The sequence below is a fragment of the Sus scrofa genome, chromosome 11 (genome assembly GCF_054392235.1).
Source record: "Sus scrofa isolate SSC_HxYL_T2T_F1_AM1 chromosome 11, Sscrofa_HxYL_maternal_Yorkshire_Landrace_v2.0, whole genome shotgun sequence".
NCBI classification, from domain to species: domain Eukaryota; kingdom Metazoa; phylum Chordata; class Mammalia; order Artiodactyla; family Suidae; genus Sus; species Sus scrofa.
In genome coordinates this window covers 1768204-1789058 of record NC_139393.1, presented here as the reverse complement: position 1 = coordinate 1789058, position 20855 = coordinate 1768204, and the positions used below count along the sequence as shown (strand labels likewise).

The following is a 20855-nucleotide window of genomic DNA, read 5'->3' as shown; positions in this document are numbered from 1 at the left end:
CAGCAGCCAGGTTGGCGAGGTTTGGTGAGTCGCCGGAAGACTAGAGGAATCTGACTGCGTCTCAGCCACGTGGGCTCTCACTTTGTCCCGAGTGAGCCGGAGGCGGGCCCGGGGGCGGCAGCCAGCAGCGGGTACAGGGACAGTCTAGCGCAGCCCCCACGTGGCTTCGGGGCCCAGGCCAGGGCACCTTGTGCAGGTCAGAGCTGTTGACCTGAGGTGGACAAATAGATAAAAAAACGAGCTTTTCCAGAAAAAGAAACGCCAAGGCATATTTTTTAAAAAAACTGCTTTGGAGAGTCATCGTGGTGCCGAAAGATGCTGAACTTTGGCGGGAGACCCTGCCTCGTGAACCCAAAGTAATCCTGGCCTGGGGGCCCAGGCGGGACGCTTCGCCCCTCGGGAGCAGCTTCCCTTGTTGGGGTGCTTAGGATACTGGTGGCTTCCGATGCCTCACGGCGGGGATGCAGGCCCGGAGAGCGCCTGAATGGGGGGCGCAGTGCAGTGTGTGGAATTCTCAGGATGATGTTATCGACAGTCTGTCAGTGGACCGTCGCTGCGACCAGTTTTTGAGTTTCTTTCTTTCTTTCTTTCTTTCTTTCTTTCTTTCTTTCTTTTTTGCCTTTTCTAGGGCTGCTCCCATGGCATATGGAGGTTCCCAGGCTAGGGGTCGAATTGGAGCTGTAGCCTCCGGCCTACACCAGAGCCGCAGCAACGCAGGATCCGAGCCGAGTCTGCGACCCACACAACAGCTCAAGGCAACACTGGATCCTTAACCTACTGAGCGAGGCCAGGGATCGAACCCACAACCTCATGGTTCCTAGTCGGGTTCGTTAACCGCTGCTCCACGACGGGAACTCCTGTTTGTTTGTTTCTTTTTTTGTCTTTTTAGGGCCGCACCCACAGCATATGGAGGTTCCCAGGCTAGGTAGGGATCGAATCGGAGCTGTAGCCACCAGCCTACGCCACAGCTACAGCAACGCCAGACCCAAACCACATCTGCGACCTACACCACAGCTCATGGCAACGCCGGATCCTTAACCCACTGGGCAAGGCCAGGGATTGAACCTGCAACCTCATGGTTTGTAGTCAGATTCGTTTTCGCTGCACCATGGTGGGAACTCCAAGGTTCTTTCTTCCTTTCTTCTTTCTTTCCTTTTGCGTATGGGGTTCCTGGGCCAGGCTTCAGATCTGAGCTGCAGTTGTGACCTGTGCTGCAGCTGCAGCATTGCTGGGGCCTTAACTCACTCTGCCGGGCCGGGGGAGGAACCCGGCTCGAGGGACACTGCCGATCCCGTTGTGCCACCGTGGGAACTCTTGTTATTTTACATAAATCAATAATTTTCACCTTAGGTATTTAAAAATAATGTTAATCTTGTGAAATACTTTATTTTTCTTTAATATTGAAAGTTTCTTTTCCCGTTAGGAAAGCAGATTTAGCACATAAACTTCTTATTTTATTGCAATGGTATTTTTTCAGAACCATGTTTATTTGGAAATATATGTAGCTTGTCTCTTTTTTTAGAAACTTTGTCTCTGATGTGATTACCTTGCTGTGGTAGGAGAAAAACAGCATTTTCATGGGAAAAATTCCTGATACGCATGTGTGCCCACGGAGCATGTCCTTGTTTGGTGGCTGTCGTGTGGGAAGAGGCTGTGGTTTCTGCATCACTTTGCACCCAACTGGAAGTCTCCGCTCAAAAGGAGCAGCTCCAGGCTACTTTGTTCTGTTGGCTGAGGGTTTCTTGGTGTTTCTTAAAGCTTCCTGAAGCCAAGAATTTTTCATTGCACCGCAGAAATCAAATCATTGTCTTTTGCTAGACTGAAGAGGTGAGGGTGATTCTAGGAGGAAACTTTGCCTTAAAGAGTGAAGTCCTTATAGTAAAAACATGTTTGTATTATTGTTAACTATTGTATAAGATGTTCATAATGCTCGTACATGCGTTTGAATTGACTTAGTGACACTTGAAGGGACTATGGCTTGAACACTGTCCTCTAGTTTATTTCTTGGTTTCTTTTGCTTTTCTTTCTTTTTTTTTTTTTTTTGGCTTTTCTAGGGCCGCACCCACGGCATATAGAGGTTCCCAGGCTAGGGGTCTAATCGGAGCTTGGTTTCTTTTGTCAGTAGAAAAATTTTGAGTTTTTTTAACCTACCAGACCCCTGTAGGTTAATGAGCAGCAGCCGCATAATGTGTTACCTGAAGGGAGCAGCTGTCATGATCCTTACACATTGCCGTGCGGGTGTGTGTGCGGCCGTGGGGGTGTGTGCCAGGGCATGGGGTGGGGTGTGTGGGGGAGGAGATGCTGGTGACCTTTGTGAAGGGAGCCCGTCACGTGTAATTTTAGTATATTTCTCCCCTTAGCCTCAAGGCCAGAGGGTAGGTAGTAAAGAAAAAGGATGTTGATTAAGTTGTGACGTTCATTGTAGAATTAATTATAGAATTAATTCTTGGTGCGTGAGTGCATTTAAAGCCCAGCATTCCTTTTTTTTTTTTTCTTTGTCCTTTTAGGGCCGCACCCATGGCATATGGAAGTTCCCAGGCTAGGGATCGAATCGGAGCTGCTGCCGCCTGCCTACACCACAGCCACAGCAACGCCGGATCTGAGCTGCACCTGTGCCCTACACCACAGCTCAGGGCAACACTGGATCCTTCACCCACTGAGCGAGGCCAGGAATGGAACCCGTGTCCTCATGCTGGTCTGGTTCGTTTCGGCTGAGGCAGGGTGGGAACTCCTGAAGCTCAGCATTGTTACTTCAGAGTCTGCTCTCTCCAGCCCCGTGGTAGTTACTTTGTGGAGAGGAGATGCGGTGAGAAGGAGCACTTTGAAGCCACGTTGCAAATAGGACGCGGCGAGCAGAAACGTGGGAGGATTTCGGTGCAAAGAGCGGGCAGCCTAACTGGAACCAGGCGTGGTCGGCCTGCAGCTCAGCGCCCGACGGGGTCGGGGCTTGAGAGGCCCCCCCCTCCCCCGCATGCTCTGGAGGCCACGCAGCTGTCCAGCCGTGACGGTGCCTCCATTTCCTCTGCCTGCTGATCAAAGGAAAGAGTTGGTTGAGATGCGCTGTGTCCCCCAACGTTGAAAGTAGGCTATTTTAGTACTGACAGCGAGCAGCTTTAGTTCTGCCTAGGATGTGTGGAAGAAAATTGGTTACTCTTACAACTTAAATATAGGCTCTTATTAAAAGAAGTTCTTTAAAAAATGTCGGTGTTTTCTTTAGATCTGCTTGGGTTGTCATTGTGCCGTGCAGTGTTGGCTGACTTGTCTCTGAGTTTTCGGTCTGCTGTCAGGTCCCGCACGGAGCCAGTGTTTGTTTTCTCCGTGGCCTGCACTTGAGACAGCACCCAGTGGATTTAGGTTACAGCTCGCTTCCTGTCGAGACTGTTGTCCCTTTTGTGTTGCTTCCAGTCCTAGCATTAAAACGGAACCTGAGCCCCTGGGCCAGGGTTTCAGAAGTGAAACCTGGAGTGAGGAGGCAGAGGAGGTGGTCAGGGGAGCCAGCGAGGCCAGCCCCTCGGGAAGGGGCTGCCGCCTCCACTCCGCGCCGCACACACTGATGGATCACGGCCGCGCGCCGGGCGCTGTGACCTTCCGGATCTTTAGCATTAAGAATGTGGAAACCCGTGTGTATGTTTCCGAGAGGAAGGCATCGTATCAGCCTAGGAGAGTCGCATCTACAAACTCTGAGAAGGACAAGTGGGGCGCTTGGAGTTTTTGTCGGGGTTGATTTTTTAAGTGATCCAGCGAGGGCTCCTTCGAACAGCTGCACTGCCTGTGCCGTGTGTCAGTTTGTCTCGGAGGATTTCAGAAACCAGGGTGCTGTCAGCTGCGTAGATGCTCCGGAGCTAAATTAATTCTGTGCTGTGAGGGCTGGCCGGGCAGCTCACGACAGCGTGAATTTTTTTCCAGTTGACATGCAGAGACTTCTAAATGCTCCCTTTTTAAAATGGAGAGGTCGTGGCATTTCTCTGATGTTCTCCGTGTTGCCGTTTTTGCGTGTCCTGATGCCACACCAGGAGGAGTGCTTGGAGCAGGCGTAAACCGCTGGACGGCTGTCTGTCCGTCTCTGATCTTTCTTATGTCCTTTCTGATTAATGTCTGACACTGCTCAGTTCTTTATCTGATCTGTCATTGGTCCTGAGGGTTGTGACAGTGCCTCTAAATTTTAAACTTCTTGTGTAATACTTTGTTTGGATAAAGTAAAAGATTTGTATGTGTATAAACCCTGTAAAGAAGCATAAAACCAGCGGCTGTGCCAGCCGTCCAGATAGAAACAGGATCTAGATGGAACCCTTCCCTGTAGGTACCCGGGGCTTTTCTCCCTTCTGTTTTATAAGCACATTTTATGTTGCATAGGTTATTTGTGCCAAATGATTTTTTTTTTTATCATGTTTGCAAATGAACGTTGCTGGTGAGCCCCCTAGCCAGTGTTCTTGGCACTTTTCCCAGCCTCTACAATCTCGGTTCAGTGTGTTTTTATTTCCAAGTCCTTGTAAGGGTAGTTGAGTAGCCACAGCTTCAGGCTATAAATAGGAAACACAAAGTTAAACAGGGTTATCTCTTAGAAATAAAACCTTCTGGAGTTCCCCTTGTGGTGCAGCGGAGGCGAATCCGACCAGGAACCGTGAGGTTGCGGGTTCGATCCCTGGCCTCGTTCAGTGGGTTGAGGATCTGGCGTGCTGTGGCTGTGGCATAGATCTCGCCACAGCTCTGATTTGATTCCTGGCCAGGAACCCCCATATGCTGTGGGCATGGCCGAAAAAGAAGAAAGTGAAAAAGGAAGAAAGCATTCCTTGGGAGCGTTCACTGCCCACACCCGTCTTACTGCGTTTTTTACGTCTCTGAATCGCACACCTTTTCCAGCTGAACCATGTGACTTACGTTTACATACAGAGAGAATGTCAGTGGTCGGAGAAGGAGCTTTCCCGTTTTGTAGGCATGATTTCTAGTTGTCAGGTTGGTCACGTGCACTTGGTAGGAAAAAAGTCTGTTGTAGTGGAATGGGTCATATCTGCTAGTCACCACAGCACTGTCTTAGTTAGGAATTAATTTGGAGTTTTTGCGTCACCAGAGTCGGATGAGTAGAGCTCCTCCAGCAGGAGAGTTCCCTGGTGTGCTTCCTGGCTCAGTATTGGTGTTAGGAACATGCACACATACTGATTTTCTTCGGGCGGTTTTAGATTCATGGCAAAATCGAGTGAAAATATGGAGTTCCCATACCCCCACCCCTCCCCAAACCCACACGCCCCCCACCCCACTCTGCGAGCCCCAACCGGAGGTCACATGTGTTCCTAGCGGTGAAACTACACAGACTCATGGTCACCGCCCAGAGCCGTGGGTTGTGTCAGGATGCTGGGCATCCTGTGGCTGTGAAGACGTAGCCACCGCTAGAGGCTCAGGCAGGAGTTTCTCTGCCTTCCAAATCCCCTGAGCTCTGCCCCTGTCTCTGTGGTTCGTCTTTTCCAGAATGTCATGAGGTTGGAATCATACAGGACTGTTAGATTTTAATCTGAAATTCAGTTCCCTGTTAGAGAGGGGGAGCGTTCCCAAGCTTCAATTAACCCCTGTTTTTATACCCAAATAGTTTCCAGACACAAAGGCAGATTTTTTTTCCTGCGGCCGAGGAGCTGCAGGCTCGCCCCTCTGTACCCTGGCAGGTTCATGGTGGGTGTTGACGTGCCTCCACCCCCTCTTCCCACAGGGAGTAATGTGAGGTCAAGTGGCCTCCTAAGCTCACTCCCCTCTCGAAAGCCCTCCTGGCAGCAGGCCTGACAGGCCCTGGGCATGAGCGGAGTGGCGGGCTCGGGCCGTCGTCCCCCTGGCACGTGCCCCGGCTTGGGGCTGGGCGTTGGCCAGTGTGGCCGTGGAGCAGGGCCAAGGTATCAGGCAGCGCGCTCAGCTGGTTTCATGTCTCTGTGACAGCCTGAGAGACGTAGTTGCCAATTGTCATCAGCCAGATTTCTCGCACTTTGCTTGATGCGTTCCTTGTGTTGGTTTCCAGCAGGAGCAGGAGGCTGTGTCCTCGGATTCGGTTCCCATCCTAAGTCCGCGTCCGGGGACCGGGGCTCCGACAGGCCGCCTGTGGTCATGGGGTCTCGCGTCGGGGCTTGTGGGCGGAATGGCCAGAGGCGTGGACGGCTTTTCTGTTGTGTCTGTGCCTTTCTGTCTGGGAGGGAGGAAACTGCGCCGAGCGGGCCGGCCCCAGGGCCCCGGGCAGCCGAGCTCCTAGAAGATGCCCTCTTCTTCCTTCCGAGCCCCTTCCAAGTGCCACCTAAGATGCCTTACCAGTCTCTTGGGGCAGGACAGCCCGGTAAGACCTGGCGCGTGAGGCCTTGCACGGAGTAGGGACAGGCCGCAGGTGTCCTCGGTCGGGGTCATCTCGTCGCTCTCGGCGGTGGCGGTGGCGGTGGCTTCTGCTGAAGGCGTAAAGCCAGCCTCTCCTCCTGCTGCGCCCACAGCGAGCGTGGCTTGGCCATTCCCCGTGTCCCTTCCTCGGTCCTCAGGGCCACCGCAGAGGACTCGACTGTGTCATACGTGACACCCACGGAGAGGAAACCACGCGTCGCTCCGCGGCACCAGCAGATGCCTCTTCCCGGGGCCAGTGTGACTGGCGCGCTGGTCCCTCTGCCGCCTCACAGGAGAGGCGCCCGTGGCTCCGGGCCTCTGGCCCTTGTGTGCGCAGGCCGGGCCGAGGGCGGGTGTTTGCCCCTTTGTGCAAAAGTGCGGTGTTTCAGGAAGCCTCCTTGCCCGCGCCCCCGGCACAGTCGTGCGCGTTTGCCCGGCGTCCAAGCCTCGGAGGCGCGGTGTTGGAGCGAAGGCGGCGTGTGTGTGGGCTCAGGCCACCCCTCGCCTGTGCGGGCGCGTTCCGTGCACCCGGGCTGTCACATGTCACTCGCAGCGTCCGCCAGACCCCGAGCGTAGAACGTGGCTGCGTTGCTGTCCCCAGTGCTCCTGAGCTGGAGCGTCGCGTCGGCCGTTAAACGCAGCCTCCCCGCGATTGCGCTTGGCAGCTGCTCTTTAGTCCGTTGCCCAGTTCCCTGCCGGGTGGTTTGCCCTCTCCTCACCGGCTGTGGAGACTCTTCGCGGGGTTCGTGTGCTCCTTTCCTGCTCGTTGGTTTGTGTTGCTGACGCGTCTTCTCCTCGTTTTGTGGCTCCTCTTTTAGCTTTGTGGTATCTTTTTTTTTTTTTTTTAATTTGGAAGCATTTCAGATTTAAAGAAGAGTTGCAAAGCTAGTACAGGGTTCCCACAAACTGTATCCTCCTTCCCCAGGTTGACCGCGTGGCAGAGCCACGGTGCACTTGCTGAGAGTAAGAGATGACGGTTGGCGCAGTCTGGTCCCCTCATCTGTAGGCTGTGTTTGGAGCTCACCGTTTCTCTCTATTCCAGGGTCGGTCATGGATATTGTGCTGCACTTTGACTTGATGAACAGATACTCTTTAGTGTAGTGGAACTTACTGTCATTTCTTGTATAATTTGCTTTATTAGGCACCTGTTTCAGACACCTTCCCTTCCTGTGTTTTCTTCTAAATGCTTTAAAAGTTTGCCTTTTGGAGTTCCCTTCTTGGCTTACCGGGTTAAGAATCTGACTAGTATCCATGAGGATGGGGTGGGGGGCGGGGGGCGGGGAGAGGTTCGATCCCTGGTGTCTCTCGTGGGTTAAGGATCCGGCGTTGTCATGAGCTGTTGTGTAGGTCACAGACATGGCTCCCGTCTGGCGTTGCAGCTGCAGCTCCGATGCGTGCGGGTGCGACCCTAAAAGAAAAAAAAAGGTGTGCATTCCATCTTAGAATTTAATTTTGAATATGGCATCAAGTTGGGATCCAATTACATTGTTTTTCCATAAGGATAACCGGTTTTTTTCAGCAACATACATACATTCATCTCTTCATTCCTTTATATTTGTATTTCCTTTTCTCCCCTCCCCCCCCAGTTTGACTGAGATACCACATATGCCAGAATATAAGTTGAAGGTACACGCTGTGATTTTGATTTACAGGTGTTGTGAGGTGACGATCACAGTAGGTTAACATCTGTCACCTCTCAGACACAGTAGGAAGAAAAGAAAAAGGCCTTCTCCTTTGGGTGAGAGCTCTTAGCACCTGTGGCCCAAGCACCGCGCAGCAGTCCTGGCCATGGTCGCCTTGCTGTCCGCCACATCCCGACCTAGCTTTTTTCACACCTTCCTACAGTGTCCCTCCCCCATGTCCCAGCCCTTGTACCCCCAAATCTGACCTCTTAAGATTCCACATGGGAGGGAAAGTATATGGTATTTGGCTCTCTGTTGACCACGTCATTTGGCGTAAGGCCCTCGAGGTCCATTCATGTTGCCGCAAGTGGGAAGTTCCTCATTTTTTATGGCTGAATAATATTCCATTATCTAAGTATACCACAGTTTCTTTGTTCATGCATCTTAAAAACTTCAGTGCCTTCCCTGCCTTGGCTGTTGGAGATGAAGATGCTGTGAACATCCGGGTGCAGGTATCTTTAGAATTAGTGTCTTTGTCTCCTCTGGAAAATACCGAGAAATCAAATTGCTGGATCATATGGCAGATTTATTTATTTATTTATTTATTTATAAACCTTTTTAGGGCTGCACCCACGGCATATGGAGGTTCCCAGGCTTGGGGTCCAATCGGAGCTGTAGCCGCCGGCCTACGCCAGAGCCACAGCCACGCGGGATCCAAGCTGCGTCTGCGACCTACACCACAGCTCACGGCAACGCCGGATCCTTAACCCACTGAGCGAGGCCAGGGGTTGAACTTGCAACCTCATGGTTCCCAGTCGGATTCGTTTCTGCTGCACCAGTTCACGACGGGAACTCCTTATTTTTAACTTTTTGAGGAACTTCCGTGTTTTTCTGACAGTACCTGAACCAATTTCACAAGTGTTCTTTTCTCCAGGTTTTCATCAGTCCTTGTTGTCTCTTGTCCTTTTTTTGTTTTTTTTTTGTTTTTGTTTTTTTTGGTTTTTTTGCCTTTTGAGGGCCACTCCCGCAGCACATGGAGGTTCCCAGGCTAGGGGTTGAGTCGGAGCTGTAGCCACTGGCCTACGCCAGAGCCACAGCAACGCTGGATCCGAGCCGCGTCTTCACCCTACACCACAGCTCACGGCAACACCGGATCCTTAACCCACTGAGCAAGGCCAGGGATCGAACCCGCAACCTCATGGTTCCCAGTCGGATTCGTTTCTGCTGCGCCACGATGGGAACTCCTGCCCATTTTTTTTTTTGATTGGGTTGTTTTTGTTTTGAGTTGTATGAGCTGCTTGTATATTTTAGGGGTGAAGCCCTTGCTGGTCACACTATTCGCAAGTATTTTCAGCCAGGTTGCAGGTTATCCTTTTGTTTTGCTGATGGTTTCCTTTGCTGTGCAAAAGCTTAGACATTGGAATTGCTCATTTTGTTTTTATTTCTGTTGCCATGGGAACTGACCTAAGAAAACCTTGCTACCATTTATGTCAGAGAATATTTTGCCTCTTTTTGGGAGTTTTAAGATGTTTTATATTTGGGTCTTGAAGCCATTTTGAGTTTATTTTTGTGCATGGTGTGAGGGCGTGTTTTCACGTCATTGACTGATGTGCGTCTGTCCAGTTTTCCCAGCACCACTTGCTGAAGAGACTGTCTTCTCCCCATTGTATGTTCTTGCCTCCTTTGTCGAAGACTGATTGCTCATAGGCTGTGAGTTTATTTCTGGGGTCTCTCTTTGTTCCCTTGATCCATGTGTTTGTTTTTGTGCCCGCGAAACATTGTTTTGGTATCTGTGGCTTTGTGGTGTAGACTAAAATGTGGGTCAGTTATGCCTCCAACTTTGTGCATTTTCTGAGAAGTCCTTTGGTCGCGCTGCTCTTTCGTGGTTGCCTGTACATTTTGGATGATTTGTTCTGGTTCTGTGAAGAGTGTCGCCTTAAATCTGTAGGCTGCCGCGGGTGGTGTGGCCGCTTCAGCTGCTGCATTCTAACCCGGCAGCACGGCTGCGTTCGGGCTGCGTTTACATGTGCGTCTCTTCGCCTCATCTTCCGTTTCCCTACCAGCGGTTAGAGTTCTCCCCTTGGTCAGATTTATACTCGGAGTCACTCCGAGGATAAAGAAGTGCAGCCAGTTCCTGTAGGTAGTCTCGTATCTGTTAAAACGGGGCTCCGTCCTGCACACCCTCTGGTTGGGACCCAGACAGCAGCCTGCCCCTCGGCCAGCCGCTGCCCTCCCTGCATCTGTCCTCTGAGACCCACGGGCACCCTGCTTGGGTCTCCCAGACTGTTCTTTCTGCCTCGGTGCCCTCCTCAGGCTTCCGGGAGGCCATGCCTTGCCTTTCTGGTTTTTTTATAAGATGTTGAGCAGCGACTGTTTTCTAAAATCATTTACTCTTAGGGTAGTCGCACTGTTCTCTTCTTGGCTATGGAGAAACGTTCGTATTAGATTTGTTTGAAAATACATTGGTCTGCAAAGCAGAGCAGCCAGTCTTGTACCAGAATAAGCATCAGTTCTGGTTGCCTAGGAATTTAGAAAGTTTGATGAGCAGGCTGCACGGCGGTCCTGCAGTGTCTGAGTCGATGGTTACTTGTCAGGCCAGCTCCGTCAGCCTGGTCCTCGAGTGGCCTTCGGGGTCCTCTGTTAGGGGAGAGCTGCCCGCTCCCGTCCGCGGCGGCCCTTGCACTCTGGCCACTCGCTCCGTGGCCTTCGGGGTCCTCTGTTAAGGGAGAGCTGCCCGCTCCCGTCTGCGGCGGCCCTTGCACTCTGGCCACTCGCTCCGTGGCCTTCGGGGTCCTCTGTTAGGGGGGAGCTGCCCCGCTCCCGTCCGCGGCGGCCCTTGCACTCTGGCCACTCGCTCCGTGGCTCTGCTCTCCCCCAGCTGGATAAGGATGACATGGCTTACATGGAAGCCTACGACAGGCTGCTGGAGTCCTGGCTGACGCTGGTCCAAGACGACGCGCACTTCCACAAGGGCTTCTTCACGCAGCACGCGGTTCAGGTTTTCAACTCCTATGTCCAGTGCCACCTCGCCGCTCCAGACGGCACGCGGAATTTGGTGAGTCCCGCAGGCCTCGGTGCTCGCAGGCACCGCGCCAGGGGGTGGCCCAGAGCCCCGAGCGCAGAGCAGAAGCCTCAGCAGGCCCGTTCTAGGGGCTCGCCTTAGCCTCCCGCCGCTGCAGCTTCCGGCCCCCGCCGCGGCTGCCCGGTTGTCAGGTACCATCCCGAGGAACCTGGATCTTCGGGTCCAGACGTGAGGTTCTCTGCTGGGGGAGGCGGGGTGCGGGCGTGTGCTTGGCTGTGCTTACCCGTGAGGGGCGAGTGGGGTGATGGCTCCGCCTTCTTTCTTTGCGGTTGTCCCCCTTTGGTGGCTGCCTGGGCGTCAGCGTGGCTGGGTAGCCGTGCCCAGGCAGCTGCGCTTGAAGGCTGGGCGGTGCCGAGGGTGGGAACTAGCTCAGCCTCTGCCCCTTGTGTCAATGACAGACCGCCAACGGCGTGGCCTCCCGCGAGGAAGAAGAGATCAGCGAGCTGCAAGAGGACGATCGCGACCAGTTCTCGGACCAGCTCGCCAGTGTGGGGATGCTCGGCCGGATCGCCGCAGAGCACTGCGTACCTCTGCTGACAAGGTACCCGCGGTCCGCAGCCGCCCCGCAGAGCAAGTCCCCTCTGGTCTCAGCTCCCCGGAGAGCACATGGGGCAGGTGGGCGGAACCTCACGCTGGTCGCCCTCCTCGGCTCATACATTTGGAGCCCAGGCACCACAGCATAGACGGCAGAGATGATGGAAACGGGGGTGAGAAACCACTCGACCCCTGTCAGTAAAAACGCCGAGCGACCACTTTTCCCGCGCCTGTTGTAAACCTGACTGTCTGCAAAGCAGTGTTTCAGTTCTGGGCCATCAGCAATAAGTCGCACTTCTGACAGTGCTGCGAGAACGTTGCGCATATAATAAATACGCTTGTACATGTGTCCTGGGCTAACCCCTTAATTTACCGTGTGTCAAAGTGGGAGCTGTAAGTTGTTCTAGGGCTTTGCGGACGGAGCGTCGGGAAGCCGCTGACCTCTCCCTCTTGCAGTTTGTTAGAAGAAAGAGTGACGAGGCTGCACGGGCAGTTGCAGCGGCAGCAGCAGCAGCTCCTGGCCGCCCCCGCCTCGCGCTCCGTCGACAGCAAGACGCTGGATGATCTGTACGAAGATATCCACTGGCTGATTTTAGTTACAGGTGGGTCGGCTCCTTCTTTCTAACGGCACTGCAGCCAGGCAGCCTGAGCCCTAAGACACGCTGCGTGTGTTAAGGTGGCAGCTCATCAGTGGTCTTGGGTGAGGTTTGGGTGTGACCACCGGAGGTCACAGAGCTGTGGCTGCATTTCTTTGACATGCTGGCCGGCAGGCGTCCGGGGCCTGTTCCATTCGAAATGTGATACGTGGAAGTCACAGTCGCCCCTGAACGTGAAGCATTAGCGGGTTACTGCTACTGTTGCTCATGCTGTCCTCTGCCACCACGAGGAAGCTGAGACGTAGGGACCATTGAGGTTTGGAGCTGAGGGTGGTCTGGGCAGTTGTGTGTTCATGTAGGGGCTTCCTCAAGAGTCATATTGTCAGGGTTTCTGCCTTTTTTTTTTTTTTTTTTTTTTTTGTCTTTTTGCCATTTCTTTGGGCCGCTCCCGCGGCATATGGAGGTTCCCAGGCTAGGGGTCCAATCGGAGCTGTAGCCGCCGGCCTACGCCAGAGCCACAGCAACGTGGGATCCAAGCCGCGTCTGCAACCTACACCACAGCTCACGGCAACGCCGGATCCTTAACCCACTGAGCGAGGCCAGGGATTGAACCCGCAACCTCATGGTTCCTAGTCGGATTCGTTAACCACTGCGCCACAACGGGAACTCCCCAAAGTATTGATTTTTGATAAAGACAATAGAAGTCCCATTAACTTTAGAGAACATATTACTGAAAATTATTAAGAGGTAGTAAATTTTGTCGGTGTGAATTTTAAAATTGGTGAATAAAACTTTTGTCTTTGGAGGCCGGTGGCTACAGCTCCGATTGGACCTCTAGCCCGGGAACCTCCATATGCTGCGGGAGCAGCCTAGAAATGGCAAAAAGACAAACAAAAAACCACATTTTTCCTTTGTCCTTTTCTGTATTTTTGAGGGTTAATTATCTTAGAATATTTCTTCTCATCAATCTTGAAATTACTATATTAACATTTATCCTTTACTTTTACATCAGTTTATATGGGGTGTGTGTGTGTGTGTGTGTGTGTGTGCGCGCGCGCACATGTATCAGATAAGTTTGAAAACGTTTGTAGTGCAGTTTGGTAAGTGAAGACTGTTAATTGTTTGTTTTTAATTTTTTTTTAATCCGAAGGCTACCTCTTAGCTGATGATACTCAGGGAGAGACTCCACTAATACCTCCAGAAATAATGGAATATTCCATTAAGCATTCATCTGAAGTTGACATTAACACAACCCTTCAAATTTTGGGATCTCCGGGAGAAAAGGCTTCCTCCATCCCAGGGTACAACAGCACAGATTCTGTGATTAGGTAATGTGACCTTCATAGTTGTGCTTCTGTGATTTCTTCTGTTCTGTAAGTTCCGGGTGGGTGGGGAGACGGCTGCACTGGCAGGGAGAGGGAAGCCGGGCAGAGCCTGGAAGCAGACAAGGCCACGTGCACTCAGCATATGTAAGTAAGCAGGGCCGCTCCCGGGAGCCCTGACGGCTGCGTCCAGGACCGATAGAAGCCAGTGTGGAGTTACTGTCAGTGCAGTCAGGCTTGGAAGGGACGTTCCGTCTGATCCCTACAAGGTCATCCCTTGACCTTCAGGAAGCTGCGCTCATGCAGGTCCGGCCCCAAGGCCAGGTGAACGTTAACACGTGTTTATTGTCCCTGAAGTGGAAGCGACTTTCCAGTGGCTCCCTCGTCTCCCAGGGAGCAGAGGTATCTGTCCTGAGAGTGTGAACCTTTAGACCTGCTGGCTGACCTGCTGGCGCAATGGCCTTCCCTCCACCCCCCGCCCCGGGAGCTTCCGCTTTGCCCTTCCCGAGAGGAGTGACAGCACTTCCATGAATTCCTAAGGGTGAGGTTGAAGGGGGTGCCCCTGACCCAGGAGACTCTCCTAAAGTGGGTTGGGACACAGCATCTCAAGTTCTAGCACTTTGCTGTAGTTTAAATTGGGGTTGCAGGCAGAGGTCCTCCTGGAACAGCACTGGTTTGGTCAGTTACAAAGGAAGTAGTCAGACGAGGTGCTGTCCTCTCATTCCTTTTATTCTAATGCAAAATACATGGACGTCACTTAAACCTGGACAATGGAAAATACGATTCTTTCAAAAATCGAATTGTTGGCGTTCCTGTTGTGGCTCAGAGGTTAACGAACCCGACTAGTATCATTGAGGATGCAGGTTTGATCCCTGGCCTTGCTCAGAAGGTTAAGGATTGGGGTGAGCTGTGGTGTAGGTCGCAGATGCAGCTCAGAAGGTTAAGGATTGGGGTGGCTGTGGTGTAGGCAGACAGCTACAGCTCTGATTTGATTCCTGGCCTGGGAACCTCCATGTGGTGCTGATGCGGCTCAAGGAAAAAAAAAAAAGACAAAATAGTTTAAAAATCGAACTGTTAAGCTAATATTAAGGAAATGTTTGAGAATGTACTTCCTTTAGTCTTGCAGTTTCTTACTTGAAGTCAGGAAGCTGCAGTCCCGTTACTGTAAGTGTGAGATGCAGGGGCTGCTTTGGTTTGGTTCGGGTGAAAGTGAGTTTCCAAGGCCGTTCCTTTCCTGGTGCTGCCCTGCTATCCTCTGCCTTGTGCCCTTCTGGGCAGCACCCCCAGGAGTGCTTTTTCAGTTTTTGCCATTCTTGGGCATCATTGTGGGGGCCCAAGCATTTTGGTGGCTGAGAGCGCAGGCTGTGCAGGGTTGAGGCAGGGGGGTTGCAACAACAAAAAGTCGCCCTTGTTTTCCAGTCCAAGGAATTCGTGTGAAATTGACTGGCGGGAAGGGACCAGCCTTGTTTACTAAAGAAGCAGTTGACGTGTCTTGAAGAAAGTGTCATTTGATGATAACTGTGGAATGCCTACTGGGGAGCAGGTGCTGTTCCAGGCCTTGGGGATACATCAGCGAGCAGAACAGCACAAGCGCTCCTTGTAGGGCAGAAGGCGGCGCAAGCAGAGGCTGCGGTGTGTGCTGCGGAGGGCAACGGGGATTGAGGGTCAGGGGTGCAGACCGCGGGTGAGACGCTGCCACCAGCGTGATCTTCCTTACAAGGAGACCCGTGAACCAAAGCTTGAGGTCGGTGAGGGAGCCCGTGGGCGCTTCAGGAGGAGCAGCCAGGGGCCTGACTTGAGCAGGGAGTGGCGGGAGCTGCCCTGTGGGCCGAGCAGAGGCCCGTGGCGTTGGTAGGAGGCGGTGTGAGAGGAGAAACCAGAGGGAAGCCAGGTGAGGTCCTGTCTTTGGCGTTTGCTCTGAGTGACGTGGGTGCCCTTGTAGGGTCCCCTTGTAGGGTCTGGAGGAGAGGAGCAACCTAGGTGCTGGACAGTGGGCTTTGCTGCAGCGGGAGTGCACCGCCAGGGGCCGGGGTGCAGCGGGGAGACCAGTTAGGGGCTGAGTGCAGTGAGCAGGAGCCGGGTGGCGGCTGTCCAGACCAGAGCTGGTCCTAGAGGCCGTGGGCAGCGAAAGGAAGCTCCGACTCAGGGTGCCAGCTTTCGGTTTGTGAAACGCAAAGGTGGCCCAAGATGAATCAGGCAAGTGTGGGCCTGTCCTTGGCATGCTTAAGAACGGAGTCGGACTGGGGTGCTCGTCTTGGGATGGCAGCAGGTTGAAAGCACATGTGGGCTGTCCGTCACTCTCTCTTCGCCTCCCCTGGGCCCAGCTCTGAGGGTACCGCAGACTGTGCCAGGGTGTTGCCATGCCTGCCAGGTTGCTTGAGGGCAGCCGTTGGGGGAGGGTCGGCTGAAGATGGAGAAGCGGGTGGGCGCAATGCTTTGCGCTGAAGCGGGCACAGAGGTGGTGTAAGGGCTGGCGGTGGGAGCCTGCGCTGACCACCCTTGCGGCAGGCAGATTGCAGGGCATCACGGCTCGGTGGGCAGGAGTGGAGCTGGAGAGCAGGGCCACCAGGGCTTCTGACTGAGGAGCACTGTCGGGGAGGGCCAGGGGAGGCTTGGGAAGCCCCCAGTTTGTGCCCTGGGGACCCTCTGTGCCCTCTCTCCCTGAACCTCCCCCCCACTCTACGAAGCAGGCAGAAGCTGTCCCTTGTTCTGAGCCTTGGGCGGCGGGTGGGCAGCGTGCGCAGCCTGCAGAGCTCAGCGCCGGCGGAGCGCCGGACGGCCCGGAAAGCCCTCGCGAAGCTAGCGCTGCGGGGGAGCCAGTCAAGCTGTCCCTCCTCATGTTATTAAAGATAATTTGGGGGGAGTTCCCGTGGCACAGCGGAAGCGGATCCAACCACCTGTCCATGAGGATGCCCTGGCCTTGTTCAGTGGGTTAAGGATCCGGCGTTGCCGTGAGCTGTGGTGCAGGCCGGCAGCTGTAGGTCTGATTTGACCCCTGGTCTGGGAACCTCCATATGCTGTGGGTGTGGCCATAAAAAGATTCCCCCCCCCCCCGTTTTGTTCTGTTTTTTTTTGGATGATAGATCTCTGATGTTTGAACTGGCAAGAAGTTCAGATAATCAAGGGACTCTGTTGTTTTAACAATGCCTTCCACTTACCAATGTGAATGTGTTTTCTCAGTGCTTATACCTATAAAAATGAAAATCAGAAAGCAGATGAGACAGATACATGGACTACTTTGGAAAAATAAAACCGTCGTATTAATCTTATAAATAAAATTTTATTTACTTGAATTTTAAAAATTGTAGTTGGTTTACTCCATTATAGGTTCCAAGTGTACAGTATATTTATTCACAATTTTTCAGTTATATTTCATTTTTAGTTATAAAATGTCTATATTCCATGTATTGTACATAAAGTCTTTTAATAAATGATGTTTAATAACTTATTCAGATTTGTGTTATATTCTGCTGAATTGTGTTCTAATAAGTCTTGTAATGATAACTCAATCCAGAAGACATTTTTAATACAGTCTTATTATCATGGGAAATGTTTTAAAATTATATTTTAATATCTGCACATACATACTTGTTTCAGAGAAGTGTATGTGTGATCGATAAAATGAGTATAAAAATTTATTTAAGATCATATTCTGTGGGGAAATAAAAATAAAAATTTAAGGAAAAAAGAAACAGTGTGACGTTTCCAACTGTTAAAGAAAAAGTTGTCTGTTTTTCACATGGGTGCTGTTGGTACCAGGACGCCGTGGTAGGTAAGTCCCAGTGCATCGGGACTTTAAAATCAGTTCTAGCCACTTGAGCTCCGGTGGCACAGGGTGCCGCAGGGGCGTGTGTGTAGCACAGGGCGGAGAGCAGAGCTTCTGGAACCCGGAGGCCCCCAGGTGAGGGGCGCTCCAAGGAAAGGGCTGCCTCGGGCCGGGCAGACCCGGCGCGGGCGGTGCGGTCCGGCGAGGCGGCCGGTCGGAGGGCCAGGGCTGCGTGCGGGATGAGGACGTGGCCCCCGTCCTGGCGCAGAAGCGCGGGAGCGCCCCTGCCGTGTCCCTGATGTCCCTTCGTGTCTTTGCCTTTCAGCTGAAGCCGAGTGAACTTGCAGCCGCTTGGGCTGCCCTCCTAAGCCCCGAACAAAGGCCTCTCTTCCTTAACTGCGTCTCGCGCTGTGGGGCGTTGTCTAGCGTAGAAAGGACACTGTGTGCACCTGTGTAGGTAATTTTTATAGCAACATTTTCATTTTAAAGACCATCGCAAATCAGGTTTGTGAGGAGCTGAAAAGGACTATCAGACTTAAGAGACGAGACTCCGTATTCCAAACATTCTCGAGAAGCCCCTTCCCAGCCCCCGCCCTAGCGTGACCGGTGTGCAGACACAGCACAGGGCCGCCCATGCCCGTCTGGAGCAGCGTTTGCTCTCAACTTCGTGTGTGCGCGTCTCTCCCCTTCGAACCCGGAAAATCCCTGTGGGCGGCAGCGCTAGGATCCCGCCCGCGCTTCCAGCCGCCTGGAAGGGCATCTCTGGCCAGGAGAGTTCCTTCCCGTTGCCTTTCCTGCTTCCCGAAAGGTCAGCCGTCAAACAGGCCGTCGGTCCAGGACCCTCGGGACAAAAATTGCAGAGTCAGGAGCCGGAAAAGGACCTGGAAGAAAAGCCTGTGGTCAGACACCCACGAACCAGATGGAAGAGTAAATGATCTCCTTTCTCCCCTCAGGCTGTTTTCTGCGGTTCTGCGAGTTTCGGAAGTTGAATCTCGAGCCGTGAGAGCGGCTCTCACTCACCTCCTGAGCCCTCAGATGGGCAAGGATATCGTTTGGTTTCTAAAGCGCTGGGCAAAGACTTACCTCCTGGTGGATGAGAAACTGTACGATCAGGTCAGGATGCAAAAGTGCCTTGGCTGGGATTCGGGAGGACGGGCAGGGCGGAAGGGAGGCCTTTTCCTTGGGGATTTTCTCGCCAGAGTAAGCCAGAGCCCAGCGCCTTCCGTGCGGAGAGCGCCGCGTGGCTGGCCCGCCGCCCCGTCCCCGTGCTTCGAGTAGCATTCAGTTCTGCCGGTGCGAGTAGCCGCTGCTGAGTTCCCCGCACTGTGTGGGGACGGATTGGTTTCTGTGCTTTGTGCTTGGTGGCAGCACGTCCCTGCGTTGATGACACGACAGTATTGAGGCTGATGGGAAAATCACATGGGAAACCTCCGGGGTCGAAGCCGTCCTTTTGGGACTTTTGGAAATGAATCCATTTAGGAAGTGGCTGTGCAACAGGCAGTTCTCGAGGTGTCGTCGGGATTTCCGTTTGATTTCTCTGCGGGTTTGTAGCCGCACAGCACGTCTGTCTCTCTGACCTTCACCTCCCTCTCTGCAGATAAGCGTGCCCTTCAGTGCGGCCTTTGGGGCGGACACGGAGGGCTCCCAGTGGGTGGTCGGCTACCTCCTGCAGAAAGTCATCAGCAACCTGTCGGTGTGCAGCAGCGAGCAGGACCTTGCAAACGACACCGTGCAGCTGCTGGTCACCCTGGTGGAGAGAAGGGAGAGGTGAGCTGACGGGGGTCCCGTCTGTGGCCAGCGGCCACAGGGTCCCGAGGTCCGGGTTGGACCCTGCACTTTGGGGTCAGTGTGTTTCAAAAGATGGGTCGTAACCGGTGTTACAGAAGCAAATTGGGCTCCTCCAGGTTGTGGTTGAGGCTGCAGGGAGTGTTCAGGAGGTGTGGCATCCAGGAGTCGTGTGAGCTCATGTATTTTAGTAATTTACCCGGGGGGGGGGGGTGTGGGTGTGTGGGTTTTTTTGGGGGGAGGGGCCCATGGCCTGAGGAAGTTCCTGGTCCAGGGATTGAACCCATGCCACAGCAGTGACATCAGTGAGTCCTTGGTCACCAATAACTTGGAGCTCCAGTTATTTACAGTTTTAAAAGCACTTTAAAATAGGGAATAGTCTTACTTGAGTTTTCAGGTATTCCATTAGTATTATCCCATTTTAAAGATGAGAAATACTGAGTATTTACTGAGTAGTAATTGGTAGAATTTAGTTTTGCCAAGTAAAATTTTCATTGCTTTCTAGGACACATTCTGGAACTGTTCATAGTTTTCTTACTGTTATTACTGCTGTCATTGTAGTACATTTACAATGTACTAGGTACATTGGCTACGCTTAGAATTTACTAGGTACTGTTCCAGACATTTCACATGCATCATCTCATTTAATCATCACAGCGGTCTCAGCCAGGAGGTTTAGGGCTGTTATTACTGCCGTTAGCTTTCTTCTACAGAACAGGAAACGGATAATAATCCACCAACAGCGAATTAGGTTTGAATGCGCCCTTGTGTGACTCCAAAGTCTGTACCAAGGTTACTGCGCTGGGCTTGGAGAATGAGTTCCGTGCAGCGACCTTGCACTTCCGTTTGCTGAGTGTACACGCAAACACTTCTCCCTGTGTTTTGTTTTGTTGTTGTTGCTTCTCCCTGTAGGGCAAACTTAGTGATTCAGTGTGAAAACTGGTGGAGCCTAGCTAAGCAGTTTGCAAGCCGCAGCCCGCCTCTGAATTTCTTGTCCAGTCCTGTGCAGAGGGCGCTGATGAAGGCGCTCGTCCTGGGCGGCTTTGCCCACATGGACACAGAAGCCAAACAGCAGTACTGGACAGAGGTAACGGTTCCCTTTACTTCGACCGCGTCTCTCATGTCACCCTGTGGGGCGTCGTCTGTGTGTACCGGTCAGTGGAGACGCAGCTTTTCTGGTGTTTTCCCCTCCTGCTGCGCGGGCTGGAGCGTAGGCTCTGTCCCCTGTGCTGGTGTGAGGACATGGGTCACGGTCGGTGTCCTGCCGTTTAGCACGTTTGCCCAGCTCCAGGGGGGCTGAACTGGGGTGTCGCCTCTCCATTTAGCACGAGGGGCCTGTTCCCTCGTCGTGAACAAGGGGATGCGCTCGAACCCCTGTGTTTGTGTGTCGGCGCTGCTGTAACGAAACACCGCAGACCTAGTGGCTCAAACAGCAGAAACGGTCTCTCAGGATCCGGGAGGCCTGAAGCCTGAGGTCCAGTGTGGGTAGGCGTTTCCTTCTGAATCTGGGAGGGCGCGTCCGGGTCCCGGCAGCCTTGGCTGTGCCTCGGCCCGTGGGTGCACCACCCTGGCCTCCACTTCATCTCCACGCCTGCGTCTCTGTGTCCAGATCTCCCCTCGTGTGGGGAGCACCAGCCGCCCTGCATCCGGGGCCCCCCCAAAGGACCCGAGCTGACTTTAATTACGGCTGAAAGAGTCTGTTTCCAGATAAGATCATGTTCTGAGGCCCCAGGGGTTCGGACTGAAACGTACGAACGTCAGGGGACATGATGCAACCCATCGCAGGCACCGTCGACACACTGTCCA

At 53.0% G+C, this 20855-nt stretch overlaps 1 protein-coding gene across 13 annotated transcripts in view; it reads left to right on the top strand.

Moving 5' to 3' along the window:
* The window catches only part of XPO4 (exportin 4), a 103061-nt gene that overhangs the window by 68965 nt on the left and 13241 nt on the right, over positions 1-20855 (top strand). For 11 of the 13 annotated variants that reach the window (XM_084981209.1, XM_084981210.1, XM_084981208.1 and 8 more), the window contains 7 exons: positions 10843-11019; positions 11445-11587; positions 12037-12182; positions 13327-13504; positions 18218-18377; positions 18862-19031; positions 19962-20136. In XM_084981209.1, the coding sequence (XP_084837335.1) occupies positions 10843-11019; positions 11445-11587; positions 12037-12182; positions 13327-13504; positions 18218-18377; positions 18862-19031; positions 19962-20136 (1149 nt within the window). Of the gene's footprint in view, positions 1-10842; positions 11020-11444; positions 11588-12036; positions 12183-13326; positions 13505-14917; positions 17174-17589; positions 17723-18217; positions 18378-18861; positions 19032-19961; positions 20137-20855 lie in introns of those variants that run through there. The other 2 variants (XM_084981216.1, XM_084981215.1) reach the window with 2 other exon arrangements.